The sequence below is a fragment of the Enhydra lutris genome, unplaced genomic scaffold, assembly GCF_002288905.1.
Source record: "Enhydra lutris kenyoni isolate GAN:26980312 unplaced genomic scaffold, ASM228890v2 scaffoldscaffold13, whole genome shotgun sequence".
NCBI lineage: Eukaryota > Metazoa > Chordata > Mammalia > Carnivora > Mustelidae > Enhydra > Enhydra lutris.
The window spans coordinates 48,278,545-48,298,215 of record NW_019154097.1 but is presented as its reverse complement, the minus strand read 5'-3'; the positions used below and the strand labels follow the sequence as shown (position 1 = coordinate 48,298,215).

Sequence of the window (19,671 nt, the reverse complement as noted above, 5' to 3'; positions counted from 1 at the left end):
GCCCTCTGTGCTTCCTGAAAGTGTCCCCCAGGACCAACTGCTCATGGTGGGGGCAGCTTCTGGACATTGTTGACCAGATGAGGACACACCAGCCCCACCCAGAGGCCTGATTTGGTCAAACCTTTGCCACTTTATAAGCGGGCATCTGATCCCATTTTCCCCTCCAGCCTCAGTTTCCCCTTCTGTAGAATGAGGCCACTCATCCCTGCCCTGCCCCTCCTGCTCAGCCAGCAGCCACCTGACTCCCTGCCCCACCTTCCATCTCTCCCTTCCCATCTGGTGCCACACAGTCAGCCACAGGCGGGGTCTTTCTAGAAAGTCAGTCTGACCACCACAGTGCTCAGCGCCACAGTCCCTGGGTGGCCTCCCCTTGGCCGGGAGGGGTTGGTCTCCTAGTGCGTACAAGGCTGTCTGTTGAGGAGCAGAAAAACCACATCAAGTCTTCTGTTTGTTTTCTAATCTCTAAAATAGGAGCGAAATGAAGCTCTATTGACTTTTAATCTATGCAAAGACAGTAAATAATATGTGTGACTATGCTGGTGTAGATTAGTACATGAATATTGCAGGCTCGGACATATTTTGCTGATCAGGAGCGTGCACTGAAGGCCTGGCGTGCGCCCTGAGGTCTCCCCAGACCCAGGCCAGACTCCTTGCCTGTGCTTGGGGCTCTCACAGCTGCCCTGCCAGTGCCTTGTCTGCTCCCCGAATGCACCAGATCTCACCCCAAACCACGGCCCGGCTCTCCTGGTGCTGCTGCCTCCACGCTGTCTCAGCTCAGGAGACCCTCAAGTGTCCCCTGACAGTAGGAAGCATTTTCCAGCCCCTCGTGATGGAAGCAGCCACGCCCTGCCTCCCCACCCCTGCTGGCCATCAGTGTCCAGGGATGTCCCCCAGCCCGACAGCCTGAGCTTCTCCGGTGACCCACTGCATCTTGACTAACATTGCACTTCCCTGTCTGTGACTCCGTGTGGGACACCATTCTTTGCCTTTTTCCTTCATTCCCGCAATCTTTATTGAGTGCCCGTGATGGGCCGTATGCTGAGCTAGGCCTGGGGCGCAGTGGCTTTAGTGGAGGGAACAGACATCAGATCAGTAACTGCACAGGTGGTGATGAGTGTTTGGAAGACAAGCCAGGGTTCTACGACAGTATAAACCCAGGGGACCCAGCCTGCAGTGGGGCGGGGGGTGGGGTGCGACAGAGGGCGGGCTGGTCAAGGAGGTCCTCTTGGAGGAGACGGCACTTTTGCCGTGGATATTTATTGAGTCAGACCCAACCCCCAGGAGAATGTATGTCCTTGAGATTGCCAGGTGACAGGTGACGGTGAGGGATGTCCCAAGATCCAACCGTCAAAGGGAGCAAATGAGGAGAGGTCAGAACTAGATTTGGGTCCCAGAACCAGTGAGTTGGGAGACACTCCCCCGGAGACTCCAGATTATGTTTGGAGAATTTCAAGGACGGAAGGGGATCTTTGAGTCTGGCGCATCTCAGCACAGACTTTGCAGAGGGCTCCGAGAGGCGGGGACTCACTCAGGGCTCACAAATGGGCAGAGATGCATTGGAATGAGCTAGAAACAAAGCAGCCAGAAAGCCCTGTGTTTCTCTTGCCCGACTGCATGTTTGCTGCCCTCGGGCCAAGTCAGCCAGGGCTGTCCTTGCGGGGGACCACCCTGCACACATCCCCCAGTGTCTCCTGTGCTGCGTCGGGGTCTTGGCTGGGCTGGCGGAAACAAACAACCTCATCTGACCGCGTAGGTGCGTCCAGGGTAGGAGTGGGGGGCAGCCGATGAAACGACGGGCCCTGCGGGGTATGCAGTCGAGTGTGGGGAGTGGGCTTGTCTGCTTCATGCTGGTGTGAGTGGATTTCGGCTCCACTGCCCACCAGCCGCACAGCTCAGGCCAGGACTCTGTCCCCATCCAGAGAAGGGACAGCGACACTCATAGCATCAGGGGCTTGAGCTTGCAAGGGTTCGCCAAACATAATGCCCTTAGAGTCCTCTTCGTTTGCTGTGCCAGGAAAGCTGAGCTGCTCAGAGGCCTCAGGAGGGCTTCCTGGAGGAGAGGGCGTTTGAGGTGAGAGTGGAGATGACTGGGCCTTAACTGGGTACCAGTGGGGTGGGGGAGAGAAAGAAAGAGAACAGCCCTTAAGTGTTGAGGGATGTGGTCCACTGGAGATTTGAAAGGCCAGTATGGCTGGAAAGCAGGAACGAGGGGCTCAAGAACCAAGAGGGAGGCTGGCAGAGGCCAGGCCAGAGCACCCAGGGCTTGGTGGGCCACAGTGTGGTGTTTGTTCTCCGTTCCACGTGGACACTGCATTCCCTCTTCCTTACATCCACGTGAATCCACGTTATCTTTGGTCTTCTGGATCGTAACCGTCCCAACAGGTGTGCAGTGATAGCTCGTGGTGACCTTGATTGACATTTCCCTTCCTAGCTATTGATTGACGTGGCTGTGGTAGGCGAGGTGGATGAACTTGTGGTCTGGAGGGGCCTTTGATACACACACAGAACGAGGTTTATTATAGGAACTGGCTCACAGTTACAGAAGCTGAGCGTCCCATAATGTACCGTCTGGAAGCTGGAGGCCCAGGGAGCTGATGGCGTAATTCCTAGTTCAAGTCCCAAGACCCAAGAACCACGAGTGCTGACGTCCAAGGGCAGGAGAAGACGGATGTCTCCGCTCTAGAAGAGAGGAAAGGCGCCCTTCCTCTGTTCTCTTCAGGCTCTCAATGGATTGGGTGATGCCCACCTACCTTGGTGAGGGCAGATTTAAAAAAAAAAGATTTTATTTACTTATTTGAGAGACAGCAAAAGCAAGAGAGCAAGCGAATGAGCACAAGCAGAGGGGGCACAGGGAGAGGGAGAAGCAAACTCCTCACCGAGGAGGGAGCCTGACTCGGGGCATGATCCTAGGACCCCAGGATCATGACCTAAGCCAAACGCAGACACCTAACTGACTGAGCCATCCGGGCACCCCAGAGGGCAGATTTTCTTGACTCAGCCCACTAATTCAGTGTTGATCTCTTCTGGAAACCCTCACGCTGTTTTTACCAATTACGGGGGCACCTGTTAGCCCAGTCTGGTGGACACATAAAGTACCCACCACAGTAGCCAACATTTATTGCGTTCCTACCCGGAAATTGCGTTATGTACTTGATACAAATTTCTCTTGGTCACCGCAAATCTCTCTAAAGCCCCAGACTAGTGGCTTAAGCAATAAACATGCATTCAGGACACCGCTCTTGAGTTTGAGCAGTCCAAGATCAAGGTTATGGAGCAATGGGACCCCAGACACTGCTGTGAGGCATGTGAACCGCTTTGTCCAAACAGGTCTGGGACAACTGTTTGCAGCATCTCCTAAAACGAAGCCCATATCTGTCCTGTGGGCCAGCCACGCTGCTCCTGGGAACATACTCCAGAGCAGTGAGAACATGTTCACAAAGACTTGTACGGGAAAGCCCATCACATCTTTCTCCATCCTAGTTCGAGACTAGAAGCCACTCAAATGTTCATCAACAAGAGAACGGACCCATTGTGGCCCCTTTCTATATTGGAATATTATTTATGCCCTTAACACAGATGAACCCCAGGGGCTAAGGCTGAGTAAAAGAAGGCGGGCACAAGCCAGCTCATGCTGCGAGGTCCCGTGTGTATGAGATTCTAGAACAAGCAAAACTGATCTCCAGGGGAGAAAAATCAGGATGGATACACCAGGGGGTGGGGTAGTCATTTTGGAGGGGGCACGGGGGACTTTCAAGCTGGGAATGTTGGTGGACACATAGGTAAATTTCGTTAAGCTAAACATGTAAATTATATTTTAGTAAAAAAGAAAAAAAATGCTATTTTAATGTGAGGCGTGAATTCCGTGCTTCCCTTCGTAGCACTTAACTGTGGCCTGTGGTCATCTGTTCACGTGTGTGGTTCTGTGGCAGAGCAGAGCTGTGCCCACCTTCTTCATGCTTGCGTTCCCATTGTCTGGGACTCAGCAGGATCTCAGTACATATGGCTGAGGGCACGGATCAGTGATGGGTTCAAACCAAGCTCTGTCCAAGGTGCTGCGGGAGGACTCAGGAGGGAGCCAGTGATGCTGGCCAGGAGTGGGAGTGCTTCACCGAGGAGAACGGGACAGGTGAGCCACACCCTGAAAGCTTTTGGGAATTTTTCTTAGGCAGAGTCAAGGAGGAAGGTCAGGTAGGCAGAGGAACCTGCATGTGCAAAGGCCCAGTGGCAGGAAGAGCAGGCTCAGCTGTGGTGGTAGGAACCTTGGCTGGGAGTGGCAGAAGGAAGGGAATATAGAAAGGTAGGCAGGGCCTTCTTTACTGACTTAAAGAGTTTAATCCTTAGTCTATGGGAGCCATGGGAGGTTTTGAGAAAGGGCAGTCACAAAATTGGATCTGCATTTTAGAAAGATCACTGGGTTTGTAGACTGGACCCCAGTGGATGGGCTGGGAGTTCTTTATGAAATGTAGAAGGGGGATGCCCGGCCTGGGCCAGGTTTCACACTGCCTACTGCCCAGGGCACTCAGGAGAGATCTGAGGGGTTTGCCAGGCTGAGCCCTGGCCCTCAGGGCTGGTGAAGGAGCGCCATCTACTGGTGGACCCTGGTCCTGGACATCACAGGTCATGGGGTTCCTCTGGTCCCAGAGTGGGGCAGGTCAACCCATGGAACTTTCAGAATGAGGGGCAGAAAGGGACCTTCTCTGGGGGATGAGCTTTCTCTCTGTTTCAGAGCCTGAGTTCACGATCTTGTGCAGATGTAGGGAGGGAAACTATTCCATTGTGCTGAACAAACGAATGAGTGTTGGTAGTTTCTGCCAGTTCTGCCGGCGTTTGGATCCTAGTCCCATGACCTTCTGGCAGTGTGACCTTGAGAAAGTTGCTTAAATTAACTTCTCTGTGCCTCGGTTTTCTCATCTGTAAATTAGGATCAGTATTAATATCCTCCTGTTAGGATTGTTGTGAGTCAGCACATGGCCAACGCTCAGAACAGTGAGTGCCTGGTGCATGGTGACTACTCAAAGCTCTTAGGATATCTATTTTTATTTCCATCATCATCATCATTCAGGCTGTGCACAGAGGGACTCCTGGTGCATTTGCCTGGCTGGAGGGGGAGGAGCCGCCTGCGGCTGGGGGCAGGGTCGGTGGAAGGACATGGGCAGGGAGGAATGAGGTCCAATCTGCATTTTGCAAACCCACCATCTGCACATGCTTCCTGCTGTGCACGCCTTGCACACGCATCCTCCCAGTGAGACTCACGCCCTGCATCCTGGTCTCTGCGGTGTCCTCATAAGTAATGGTGCAAGTCCATATCGTGAGTTAGGGGCAGAGCCCGAACCCCACAGTCCAGGGGCCCATCCACAGGAGGCACCTGTTGGTGGCGTCGTCGGCTGCACTGGGCAGGATGTGAACGGCAAGTAACTTGACCCCTTTCCTGCCCTGCACGTCTGCCCTGGGTGGGGCCGCCATAGCTTTTCTGCTCCCTCTAAGCCGGAGCAATATCTTAGTCCAGGAATCAATGAGAAAACTGGGATCTTTTCTCTAAATTAAAGCTCCTTCCTCTCCTAGCTGGGAGATCTGCTGCAGGAAGGTGGTATGAGGGTGTGAGGGTGTGAATGAGTGCCCGAGCGTTGAGTGTGTGCAAGCACGTGAGTGTGTGTGCATGTGTGAGCACGAAAGCGTGGGAGCCCGTGTGTGCATGTGGGAGGGTATGTGTATGTGACGGCGGGCGTGTGTGGTTATTATCACCTGTTTCTTATCTAGTTGTGCTCCCGGGACCCAGGCTCATCAGCCCACAATGGCCCACCAGGCCACTTGCCAGTGAGGAGTGGTGAAGATGACACAGCCAACCCTGGCCCTCTGGCCTGCACAGAGCTTCCGGGGGGCAGCCAGAGTGTTAAGATCTGGATGTGCCATCCTGGTCCCACCATGGACGTCTCTCCATGCAGACTCCTGGCTTCTCACCTGAAGTTTCCTGCCCCTGGTTGCACACAACCTCACCACCGTCCCCCAACCCCCTTAGATCTCCAGGAGGAAAGCTGGTTTGCCAGAACGTTCATGAAACATGAACGAGAGGACTTTTTTTTTTTCCTTTTAAGAGAAATTAGTGGAACAGGATTGTTCAGATGGACTGTACTATTTCTGAAATTCAAGACGCAACTCGTGTGTTTTCCTGTCAACGGGGCATCTTGAAATGTCACACCTGCTGCACCAATTAATTCATGATTTTCCCATTCACCGATTAAGTTGCTTAGTGTCAGCGGACTTGGATTCTGTGAAGTCGTGTAGCTTTGCTCGGAGGAGGAAGCCGTGCAAACGTGATCGAGCAGCAAAGTTATGATGATACATGCAAATCGAATAATAAAGCCAAGTGTGTCCCCCGTGTGAGGTTGGGTCATAGGTGTGTGTGTGTGGCATTCCACATTCTGTTAGTTTCAGGTGTACAGTATTTGATTTGATATTTGTATGTATTGCAAAACGAACCACAATACGTATAGTTAACATCTGTCATCACACACAGTTATAAAAATTGTTCTTCCTGGGACAAGCCCTGGAAGTTCTACTCTCTTAGCCATTTTCATATATGCCACTTTTATTTATTTATTTGAAAGAGAGAGATCACAAGTAGGCAGAGAGGCAGGCAGGGCGGGGGGTGGGGGGAGCCTGCAGGCTTCCCTGCTGAGCAGAGAGCCTGATGCAGGGCTCAATCCCAGGACCCTGAGATCATGACCTGAGCTGAAGGCAGAGGCTTAACCCACTGAGCCACCCAGGCACCCTATTCTACTCGGTCTTAACTATAGTCACCAGGTTGCACATTACATCCCAGGAGCTTTACATTTTATTTTGTATCTGGAAGTTTCTGCCTTTTGATCCCCCCCCTCACCCATTTCTTCCACCCCTACCCCCCAAACTCTGGCAACCATCAGTCTGTCTGTATCTATGACCTGGGTTGTTTTTCCTTTAGATGCCATGTATAAGTGAGATTATCCAGTATTTATCTTTCTCTGACTTATTTCACTTAGCGTAATGCCCTCATGGTTCAGCCGTTGCTGTCGCAAATGGCAAGATGTCCTCCTTTTGCATAGCTCTGTAATATTCCGCCGTGTGTATCTACATCACGTTTTCTTATCCGTTCCTCTGTCGACTGACACTGAGGTTGTTTCCATGGGTTGGCTCTTGTAAATAGGGCTATGATGACCATGGGGGTGCAGATCTCTTTTCGAATTAGTGTTTTTGTTTTTCTTGGGTCCATCCCCGGAAGCGGAGTTGCTGGATCAAATGGGAGTTCTTTTTAAAATTTTTTTAGGAATCGTAGTACCATTTCCCCGCAGCAGCTGCACCGGTTGGCAGCCCCACCAGTGCTGCGTGAGGGTTCCCCTTTGTCTGCATCGCCACCCACACCTGTTGTTTCTTGTGTTGTTGATGGCCACATTGCCATTCTGGCAGGTGTGAGGTGATAGCTCATGGTGGTGTGGTCACATATCTTATGTCTCAGAGTTTCATAAAATAGTATTAAGCTTTTTGGCAAGAAAAATGTCAAAACTGCAGGAGTGTGAAATTTGGCCCTGGAATCCGCTGCAGTTTTCAGGGGAAAAGATTCCCCCGACGGGGCTGAAAGTTTTTCATTGGTGTGTGTCTCTCTCATCCACGATGCTGTGATTTTCTCCAGGATGGGACTCGGTTCTCTCCATCTGTGACTATAGTATTGCATGTAGCTGGTGCTCAATCAGTGTTCACTGGATGAATCAGCCAAAGAAAGTGATTGGGACAAAGTGTTGGAGTTCAGGAACTTTTGGGTGGTTGGAAGTTCCATACGTCCTAACGATAGTTTTGTTTTCCTTCTTCATGGTCTTGGTCAATGTCTTTGCTCAGGCTGCTGTAGCGAAATATCACAGACTGGGGGTTTCAACAACAGAAACGTGTTTTCTCAGACGGCCACCTTCTCTCTGGGTTCTCCTCTGTGTGTGCATGAACTCAAGGGATCTCTTTCTGTGTCCTCCTCGCCTTACAAGGCCACTGGCTCTGATGGGTTGGGGCCCCACTGTTATGACCTCGTTAAACCATAATTACCTCCTAAAGACCCTATATGCAAATACAGTCACATGGTGGGGGTGGGGGCAGGGCTTCACCCTGTGGATTCTGGGGACACAACTCAGTCCATGACAGACATTCTCCCCCCGCCTCCCGCCTGCCACCTTTGGTGGCCATGCTTGGAGACTTGGAGACACAGAAGAGGGATCACTTGCCCAGGGCTACATAGTAGTGGGCACAGAGACAGGATGACAGGCTCCACTACCCAGGCAGCTCCCAGAGCCCTGGGCTGGGTGCTCTCTGCAGAAGTGGGATCGGGGAGGCAGGTGGTTGGGTGCTCACACTCTCCTGATGCTGCCCTTGTGTTAGTTACAGGACTCTGATCAGACCCACATACAGAGTGTCCTACCGCACGGTGACGGCGCTGGAGTGGAGATGCTGTCCTGGCTTCACCGGGAGCAACTGTGAGGAGGGTGAGTCTGCCCGGGTGTGGGCGGCCGGGCATCCGGGGTCAAGGGCAGGGGCTCAAGGTGCAGGGGGCGGAGCACCGGCTGGGCTGGGCTGCAGAGTCTCTGTGTGTGTTGCTGCCACCTTGCCATGGGCGTCAAGCTGGGGACCCTAGGTGCACTGATCGGGTGGAGGAGAATCGTGAATCCTGGCCTTGGGGAGGGGATTGAGTTTACAAAGAGTTTACAGCCTCTTTCTTCTGCTCTCACCTGGGAATGGGGGCAGGCAGAGCGGGCTCCTGGGTCTCTCTTCACCAGTCTGGGAGCCGCGTCTGCCGTGGAACGAGGCACACGAATCTGGCGGGCAGCCGACTGATTGTCCTGCCCTCTGCCTGGCTGGAGCCCAGGGCAAGGATGGGAGGACACGGCTTAGAGCTGGGGTCTTCCTTCTGAGCCCCCAACCTTCCTCTGGAGCCCGAGGAGGCCAGGGCGGGCTCGCAGCAAATCCCGGCTGTGCCCTCGGCGCGGGGAAGCAGGTCCTGCCCCACCAACAGATTCACAGCCCATCTCGCTCCCAGATAATAAGTTGTAATGTTAGGTATACGCTTTGATTGAAAGCTGCCTGAGATTCTTTGGGTTACAAATAACAGGATAATTACAGAACAGTGCTAGTAATGAGGATGCTTCCGTGGGTCTGTGGCCCAGAGTGGAGCTGAAGGAAGGATCTGGAAAGCAAACGGGTCCAGCGGTGCCATCTTTCCTGATGTAGAAGGCGCCTGGTCCTGGGAGGCCTTTGCTCAGCACTGGGAAGGCTTCGGGGCCCTTCTCTCAGCTCCCAGAGCCTCCGGGTACCCCCGCCCCCGCCGACCCCATCCTTGCCTCAGCTGTTGATAACCTTGTGTTTTCATGTCTGCCCACCCCTACCCCTGCAAACTGCCACTCGCTGCCCTGCAGACTGTTTCTTCTGAGGGTAACTGAGCCCGGCCCGAATAGGGCCTCTTTCCTCCCTCCCCTGGAAACCACTGAGTGCTGAAGTACGGATGGTTTTTCATCTCTCTTCATGTTCTCGTTATTGAAGGAACAACCCAGTAAACGGAGTGTAAGTCTCAGATGTCTGAGTCGTAAACCTCACGCAAATAGGTAAAGGGCACGTGTTTGATGGAATTCACTGAACGAGTGATTCAAAAAGGGGGATTCAAGACAGTGATGTCTTGATGGGCTGACTGGAGAGCCCAGGACCGCCCTTAGTTCTGATATTTCGCTGGAAAAACTCACAGAGCCAAAAAGCTATTGAGCTCACGCTCATGGTTTGTTATGACGAAAGGTGCGGATTCAGATCCTCCAAGGGAAGAAGCCTGTGGGACAGAGTCCAGGAGGATCCCCCCGACCCCGACCCCGTCCCCACACACAGAGCTGCCGGTTGTCCCCTCCCGGTGGAGGCGTGGGTAGTGATGAACTCCTCCCCTCACATGTAAAACAAATTGACAAAAATGTTGTGACCAGAAGCTGGCAGGAGCCTCACCGTGTATCTTCCCTAGGAACATGGTTCACTATTTGCTAATTCAGGACCCTGTGACTTTATAGATCACAGTTACCATGAATAAGGGAAGGAATCCTGTCTAAGTGTCTAGAACAATAGGGATCTATTTAGAAATGTTTTCCTCTTATTGCAAAAGTTAAGTCCGCGTTCAGTGTAGAAAAGGTGACCACACCCAGAATCATGTCTCTCAAGGTAACCCTGAGCCTCGCTTTGGTAAAAAGCTTCCAGACCTTTCTATTCTGTGCTCTCATATTGGTTATACTATTCTTTTTTTTTTTTTTTTTAAGATTTTATTTATTTATTTGACAGACAGAGATCACAAGTAGGCAGAGAAACAGGCAGAGGGAGAGGAAGGGAAACAGGCTCTCCGCTGAACAGAGAGCTCGATGTGGGGCTCGATCCCAGGACTCTGGGATCATGACCTGAGCTGAAGGCAGAGGCTTTAACCCACTGAGCCACCCAGGTGCCCCCGGTTATACTATTCTGATAACTTTCTTATTCATATAAGTTACCATGCATATTTCTCCATGTCAATAGATAGCTTTCTGTAGCATTATTTTTAGTGCCTGCAAAATTTGGGTATACACTTTATTAATGAAACCCCCTACTGGAAGATATCTAAGTCGCTCCCAGGTTTTAAATTATTGGTGACATGACTCCAGACATCCTTCTTTTTCCTTTGACATAAAATTTACATACTCTGAAATGCTCCTATCTCAAGTGTACACTTTGATGAGTTTTGATACATGTATGCATTTCTATCACCTTCTGGAATATTCTCACCCCTTGGTCGTCACTGTCCTGATTTCTATCATCATAGATCAGTTTTATCTATTCTTGAACTTCATATAAATGGAACCACATAATATTTACTCTTGCGCGTGGCTTGTTGCAATTAATAAAATGTTTTTGAGACCTATTCATATTGTTATATGTATCGATAATGTATTCATTTTTATTACTGGGTGTCATTTCATTATATAAGTAGCCACAATTTTATTTATGGGTTGTCCTGTGGCTAGATCTTTGGTCCGTTTCTAGTTTTTGGCTTTAAGAATAAAACTTCCATGAACATTCTTAAAATGTCTTTCTGCGGACATAAGTTTTTATTTCCGTTGGGTTAATCCACAGGTTGAATTGCTAGGTCAGGCTGTGTGTTTAGCTTTATTTTTATTTTTATTATCTTTTTAAAAGATTTTGTTTATTTATTGGATATAGAGAGAGAGATCACAGGTAGGCAGAGAGGCAGGCAGAGAGAGAGAGGGGGAAGCAGGCTCCCCACCGAGCAGAGAGCCTGATGCAGGGCTCGATCCCAGGACCCTGAGATCATGACCTGAGCTGAAGGAGAGGCTTAACCCAGGGAGCCACGCAGGCGCCCCATGTGTGTTTAGCTTTATAGGAAAGAGCCAAACTGTTTCCAAAAATGGCTTTACCAGCATTTGGTGTTGTTAAGTCTTTTTCATTTCAGCCAGGTGAGTGGGTGTGAAATACTCTCTTATTGTGAGTTTAGTGTGTGCTTCTCCGTTGACTAAGGAGCATCTTTTTGTATGTCTATCTGACATACTTACCTGTTATTCTTATATCTTGTTTCATAAAGTGTCTATTCGAGACTTTTGCTCATTTTTAATTGGGTTGTTTAACTTGATAAGAAATAGCCAAGTTGTTTTCCAAAGAGGCTTTAACGTTTTTGCAGTCCCACAAGCAAAGTCTGATCCAGTTTTTCCACATTCTTGCCAATATTTGGTGTGTTAGTCTTTTCAATTTTAGCTGTGCTACTGGGAATGAAATGAAATGCAACTTGTTCTTTTTTAAGACTGCTTTGACCACTCTAGTTCCTTTGCATCTCCATAAAAACTTGGCACAACTTAACAATGTCTGCAAAAAAAAAAAAAGTTTATTGTGATGGGGAATAGGATTGTGATGAATTTATAGACCAATTTGGTCTAGAAAGGAGAAAAAAATTGTAGATAAATTATCTTAATAATAATTTACAGACTCATTATCCTAATAATGAGCCTTCTGATTCATGAACATGGTATAACTATGTATTTAGGTATTTAATTTTCTCCTTACAGAGTAGAGGTATTGCTTCTCTTATTAAATTTATTTCTAAATATTTTGTGGTTTTGGTGCTTTTTTAAAAATGGAATTGCTTGGGTGCCTGGGTGGCTCAGTGGGTTAAAGCCTCTGCCTTCAGCTCAGGTCATGATCCCAGGGTTCTGGGATCGAGATCCACATGGAGCTATCTGCTCAGCAGGGAGCCTGCTTCCTCCTCTCTCTCTGCCTACCTCTCTGCCTACTTGTGATCTCTGTCTGTCAAATACATAAATAAAATCTTTTAAAAAAATAAAAAATGATATTGCCTTTTAAATTTTCATTTCCTGGGACGCCTGGGTGGCTCAGTTGGTTGGACGACTGCTTTCGGCTCAGGTCATGATCCCGGAGTCCCGGGATCAAGTCCCGCATCGGGCTCCCAGCTCCACGGGGAGTCTGCTTCTCCCTCTGACCTTCTCCTTGCTCATGCTCTCTCTCACTGCCTCTCTCTCAAATAAATAAATAAAATATTTTAAAAAAATAAAAAAAATTTTTTCATTTCATAATTATTTTTCTGCTAGCATATAGAAATATATTTGATTTTAATATTGACTTTGTATGTAAAAACTGTGCTAAATTCATTTATTAGTTCTAGTAGCTTATTTATTGATTTCTTTGGATTTTCCGTATAAGCTGTTATGTCCTCTGTGAATAAAGACATGTTTGCTTCTTCCTTTCAACTATTAAGGCATTTTATTTTATTTTTCTTGCTCTATTGGACTGGCTAGAAGTTCTGGTAAGATGTTTAACAGAAGTGGTGAGAACAGATATAGTTGCCTTCTTTCTTATCATGGAAGGTTGGTGGGAGGGAATTTCTCCATTTCACTCTGAAGTATGTGGTTAGTACTGGATTTTTTCATATATGCCATGTATCAGATGAGGATAGTCACATTTTTAGTCTGAGTTTGTTGAGATTACTTGTTAGGAATGATGCCAAATCTTGTCAAATGTTTTTTCTGCTTCTATACTGAGGTGATCATTTTTTTAATCCTTTATTTTGTTAATATGACAAATTACATTGATTGGGAATACTAAACCAATCCTTTGTTCTTGGGAATAACGTTATTGTTACTGGGATCAACCGCATTTGGATGTATTATTCATTTTTCTATTTCTGTATTTGATATTTATCTGTAATTTTCTCTCCTTGTAATGTCTGCCAGTTTTTGGTGGTGAGGGTTATGCTGTTCTCATAAAAAGAAATAGGAAAATTTCCCTCCTCCTCTATTTTCTAAAAGTGTTTTTTGGTAAAGTTGGCATTAAACATTTTCCTTAAATGCTTAATAGAATTTACAGTGAAAACATGTGGACCTGTAATTTCTTTGTAGGGAAGGTCTTTCATTTTTTGTTTTTTAGAGAGAGAGGGTGTGTGTGCCCAAGTGGAGGGGAGGGGTAGAGGGAGAAAGAGACTATCCAGCAGATTCCCTGCTGAGCCCAACACAGAGCCTGATCTCATGACCCTGAGATGACAACTTCAGTCTTAATCAAAAGTCGGATGCTTAACCGACTGAGCCACCCATATGTACTCCATTTCTTAATTTAATAATTATTTGTGCATTTAAAAAATCAAATGTACTGAGTTGTATTTGATGTATAACTTATTACATACATGTAATTTACACACACCAGAAGTGTACAGATCATTAAGTTTAGACCAAATGGATAATTTTCTACATAATTCTCGTTTCTCTGGTGTTTTGTCCACCAAATTTGCCTCACCTTCCCTGAACTCAGATTTCTGTCTCTATAACTCAGAGAAATTGTTGTGTTCTATTAATCTTCCTTCCATAAGCTTTGGTCTGGAAGATGCCTCTAGGAATTGCCTTGTGTATTCTGAACTGCCTCCTGTCCAGTGCCTATGAACATTTGTTCCATACATTTTGTCCAATCTTCTAGTTGTTTCTGGTGGGAAAGCAATTCAGTAGGAGTTAGTCTATCATGGCTAGAAGCAGAAATTGTGGCTTTCCTTTTTTGAATTTTTCTTTATTGTTCTCTGTATTATTTCTTAGTAGTTTTAAAAACAGTGTTCTTCCATTTTATCCACCCCATCATCCTTTGTGCTATTGTGAAATTGCGTGAAAAACTTCCCAATTCAATATTATAATTTTTGCCTTAAAGAGATTATCTTTTTTATTTTTATTTTATTTTTAAGAAGATTTTATTTATTTGACACAGAGAGAGAGAGATCACAAGTAGGCAGAGAGGCAGGCAAGTGGGGTGTGGGAAGCAGGCTCCTCACTAAGCAGAGAGCCCAATGTGGGGCTCAATCCCAGGACCCTGAGATCAAGACCTAAGCAAAAAGCAGAGGCTTAACTCACGGAACCACCCAGGTGCCCCAAAGAGATTATCTTTTTTAAAAGGAAGAAAAGGATCATTTCCCACGACTTTTCTTCCTCCTAGAGCTCTGAGCCTCCATCTGATTCACATCTTCTAGTGCAGGTCTGCTTGTCGTGTGTTCTCTCTACTTAAAAATAATTTTTATTATCTATTTTGCCTTGATTTATTTTTAAGAATCAATCAATTAATTGATTTGTGGTAAACTGCACATAACCCAAAATTTACCATTTTAACCATTGTGAAATATACAATTTGGTGGCATTAAGTCCATTCACAGAGTTTTGCAAAAACATCACCACTGTCTCATTCCAGAACTTTTTTATCCACCTCCCCCTCAAAGGGAAACCCTATACCCATTAAGCAGTCATTCCTCATTCTCTCCTTCCTTTAGCCCTTGGCAACCACAGATCTGCTTTCTGTCTCTATTGATTTGCCTATTCTGGATATTTCATATAAATAGAATCATGCAGTATGTGGCCTTTTGTGTCTGACTTCTTTTACTTAGCATAATGCTTTGAAGCTTCATCCAAATTCTGGGATATATCTGAATAATGAGTACTATTCCATTATATGGATATACCACATTTTGTTTATTCATTCATCAGTTGATGGACATTTGGGTTGTTTCCACCTTTTGGCTGTTGGGAACAACAGTAATTCTCATATTTTAAAAAAAAATAATGCTGTGAACTTTCATGTACAAGTTTTGTTTGAACACCTGTTTTCGATTCCTTTTGATTTTTACTCAGGATTGGTATTTCTGAGTCATATGGTAATTCTGTCAGTGTTTAACTGACAGAGGAACTGCAGAATGCTTTTCATAGTGGCTACACCATTTTACATTCCCACCAGCAATGTATAAAGGTTATGATTTCTTCATGTTGTCTCCAGTACTCCAATTTTTAAATAATATTTTCATTGAGTTCATAATTACGGGTTGATATTTTTTTCTTTCAGTGCTTTAAACAGATTGATTATTCCATTATCTTTTTTTTTTTTAAGATTTTATTTATTTATTTGACAGACAGAGATCACAAGTAGGCAGAGAGGCAGGCAGGGAGAGAGAGAGAGGAGGAAGCAGGCTCCCTGCTGAGCAGAGAGCCTGATGTGGGGCTCGATCCCAGGACTCTCGGATCATGACGTGAGCTGAAGGCAGAGGCTTTAACCCACCGAGCCACCCAGGCGTCCTTCTTCCATTGTCTTTTGGCATCCATTGCTTCTGGTGAAAGGTCTGCTGTTTTCGTTTTGTTGATTCCCTTCTAGAATGTGTCTTTTGTCCCATAGTCCCAGTTTTGTCTCTGATGTTATCAGGTGAGACTCTCTTAATTCTGTTTGGGCTTCTTTGAGAATCTATAAACTGCTGTGGTTTTTGTTGTTGTTGTTGCTTGTGTGTTTATCTTGTTAGGAAAATCCTCCTCATTATTTTTTCAAATATTTTTTCTTCCCTGTTCTCTCTCCTCCTCTTGAGAGTCCATTTGCTCACCTGTTAGATTGCTTGATAGTATCATCAAGGTTCTGCTTTTTTCCCCTCTGTTCTTCCATCTAGACAATTTCTCTTGATCTGTCCTCAAGTTCATTGACTCTTCTGACATCTGTAATCTTCTGTTAAGCCCATTTCGGATAATGTCTTTTCATTTCTAGAATTTCCATTTCTGTGTGTATTTGGTTTCTAGTTTCCCGATAAGATTTCTCCATCTCTTCACTTACTATGATCATAGTTTATTTTATATGCTAGGACTTGTATATCATAGCTACTTTTTAAGTCCTTGTCTTCTGTTTCCAAATCTGGGTCATCTTAGGGTTTATTTGTGTTGTCACTTTTCTTTTGACTTGGGTCACAACTGCCCCTCTCTTTCTTTTCTTCCATGTCGGGAACTTTTCCTTGTTGATCGGAGACTTCAAATGATATGTTGTAGAGATGCCTATTTCCTTGAAGAATTTTGATTTTTGTTCTAGCAAGCAGTTAAACTACTGTAAGTTTGTGAAGGCTTGGTTTTTATGCTTTATTGGTGGGGTGGGTATGTCAATCCTTTAGACTTGGGATATAGTTTTTACTCCCAAGGCTTGGTCTTTCTGTGGTTGCAAAGGCAAGGCCTAGGTGGAGAGACTCGAGTTCCAAACTTGGAAAGGTTCAAACTGTAAATTATCTCCTTCCTCTTGGGTGGTAGCTGGTATCTCTGCTCAGTTTTTATAGCCTTTCCTCTGTTGTTTTCTGCTGAGCTCACTGGAATCTTCCCTACACATGCATAATTCAGGGGTCAGCCAAGGACTTCAGGGGAGTTTGTACACAGAGTCTGGGGCTCTCTGTTCTGTGTAGCTTGTTCCTTATTCAATTTTTTTTCCTTCAGTTTCCAGGACCTCTGGCAGCCCTAAGCCTAAACAACTTCAGTTTTTGACTTATGTTCTGGCCACCCTGAGATGCTGAACTAAATTTGGTCCTTGGTGGGGGGAAAGTCATGTAAATGTAGCAAGTTCTATTCTTTTTTCACAAGGGGTGAATCTCTTCAGTTTCCGCTGGAGTTTTGTTGCTCTTGAGGGTCCTCAAATAATTGTTTAAAGAATTATCTAGAGGGGCACCTTGGTGGCTCAGTGGGTGAAAGCCTCTGCCTTCGGCTCAGGTCATGATCCCAGGGTCCTGGGATTGAGCCCCACATCAGGCTCTCTGCTTAGCGGGGAGCCTGCTTCCCCCTCTCTCTCTGCCTGCCTCTCTGCCTACTTGTGATCTCTGTCTGTCAAATAAATAAACAAAATCTTTAAGGGAAAAAATAGAATTATCCAGAGCTTATAATTTTTACCTTGAGTAGAGTTAGTCTGATACAAGCCACTCCTTCATTTTGGAATGGAAACTTTGTGAACATCTTTTCAGCTCCATTTTTGTCAACACCTTTAATGATTTCCTTAGGATAAACACCTATGCAGAATTATGGGGTATCCATGAGGGGTATACATTGTGTCAAGGCTTTTGAATCATCTTGCCAAATTAGGCCCTAGAAAGGTTGCTGATTACACTGCTGTGGGTGGATTGAGAGATTCTGGGGGGCGGAGGACATTGTTGTTAACTGTGTGCTTTTGTGGGGCCCAGCACAGGGCCTGGCACCTAGTTGGGGGCCTGTCAAGGACTCTGCACCTGGAACGTGATCTGAGACATGATCAAAGGAGTCAGCATTAAGCACAGGATATGATACCATTACTTCACCTCTGAACTTAATTTAAGAAGTCGTTCCTTGGGGTGCCTGGGTGGCTCAGTCAGATGAATGTCTGACTCTTGGTTTTGGCTCAGGTCATGATCTCGGGGTCATGAGATCGAGCCCCACGAGTCTGCTTGAGATTCTCTCCCTCTCCCTCTGCCTCTCCCCCTGCTCTCTCTCTCTCTCTCTCTCGCTAAAATAAATATATGAATCTTTAAAAAAAAAAAAAAAAGGTGTTCCCAAAGCTATGTTACACTGGATGTCCCTCCTGTTGGCTCCCTTGGCAGACAGCAAAGTGCTCTTTCCGTAAGCCACTGGGACCTTTGAGGTCTTGGAAAATCCTACTCCAAGTTTTCCCAGCACAAGGTGCAGGTCAGCTGGATTCTTAGCCGGCTTCTTTCTGGTGGCCTAAGGTGGCCTGATCCCTCGTGTTTTAGAAGCCAGGTCTTTGGTGGTGTCGTGGAGGAGATTGGCCACAAAGCTGATACAGACTCAACCTTCAGAAGATATGCTTAACTCAAGTAGGGGATTTTTCCTTTTGTTTTGTTTTGTTTTGTTTGCTTCGGGACAGGAAACGAACCCCCTGCGCTTCCATATGGGCAACGGCAGGCCCAGGGCGAGGTGGCTTAGCTAGTGCATCCTAAGCGTTGAGCCGACTGATTTGAGTCCAAGATGGCGCTGACATTTCACCCCTGGCGCGAGCTCTGTGTATGAGTGTGTTTGTATTTGGAATAGCTGAGGGTTCAAAGCCAGAAGACGCTCTCTTGGGAGGAGGCTGCAGCCAGCCTCCCGGCCAGTCTGCAAAGCTCAGCATTTTAGGGAAACGGTCATCAGCGAGTCTGATGGTGTTTCTGAAACTTGCCTCCCATGTCTGCCATTAAAGGGAGGGACAAGCAAGTAGGGCTATTTATTCAAATTAGCGGAGTACCTGGGAAGTTCCAGATACTATGCTAGGGGCTCAAGTCATGCTGATGCAAAGGGGACCTCAGGAGCTCCCAGATGTGGGGGGTGGGGGAGTGGGCAAATAACCCTAATGCTGGGAAACGAGGGTTTTGCTAAAGGTATGCTTGCTTTGTTGTGGGACCCATAGGGGGTAAGAATTGGGATCCAACCTGGGTCAGGCACCTCTGGGATCCCTTCTCTCATATGTTCCATCTTTCTCATCCCCTGGTTCCTTCCCATCAGTGTACGAACACATCAAGTATATCTTTTCTCTCAGAAAACAGTCTCGTTGAATCTGTGTCATCCTTTAGCCAACACCGTGTCTTGAGTTTCTTTTCTTTTTTATTTAAAAAAAATAAAATAAAAAATTTTTACTTACTTATTAGAGAGAGCGTGCGTGCGTGTGCACATGGGATGGGAAGGGGCAGATGGAGAGGGATAGACAATCTTAAGCAGGCTCCACACTGAGCCGAGAACCCTATGCGAGGCTCGCTCTCACGACCCTGAGATCATGACCTGAGCCGAAACCAAGAGTTGGAAACTTGACCAACTGCGCCACCAAGGCGCCCCTCGACCTTCCTTTCTTGACCAAGCTTTTCGGAAGAACTGACTGCCTTCCCTGACTCACGCTTCCTTGCTTCTAGGGTCTTCTGCAGCCCTTGAGGTCAGGTCTCTGCCTCACTTACCTCTCAGAGACTCTTCTCGCTGAGGGACCTGTGTGCAGGTGATGTCCTTGTCATGTTTATTTCTACTTCCCCAGCCACTGGCAGAGATCTGGAACCTGACCTGTTTTGTGAATGAAGGAATGATTGCACAGGCGGTTTTCATGTGTGCGAGACGTTGTGTCTCAGCTGGGGGATGTATGGTTAGAACTCCATCGTACAGATGAGTAACTGAGGCTTAGAGAAATATTGGTTTTTATGGGAGGCCCCACTGGAGCCAATGGGAGAGGTGGAGGCCAAGTGACAGGAAAAGGAAGATGCTGGCTGAGCTGGAGAGAACATTCCATGGAGCCCGACCAGACCCCTCGGTCACTTCTAACACCTGCCTCTTCCTGGCAACTTCGGTCGGTCAACTTTGGCCTGGGGCGGAGAGCTGA

General features: G+C 47.0%; 1 protein-coding gene across 2 annotated transcripts in view; it reads left to right on the top strand.

Moving 5' to 3' along the window:
- Nucleotides 1–19,671, top strand: part of LOC111146132 (collagen type XXVI alpha 1 chain) — a 124,078-nt gene that overhangs the window by 44,394 nt on the left and 60,013 nt on the right. The window contains exon 3 of one of the 2 annotated variants that reach the window (XM_022501538.1): nucleotides 8,401–8,498. In XM_022501538.1, the coding sequence (XP_022357246.1) occupies nucleotides 8,401–8,498 (98 nt within the window). Of the gene's footprint in view, nucleotides 1–8,394; nucleotides 8,499–19,671 lie in introns of both variants that reach the window. The other variant, XM_022501537.1, reaches the window with a different exon arrangement.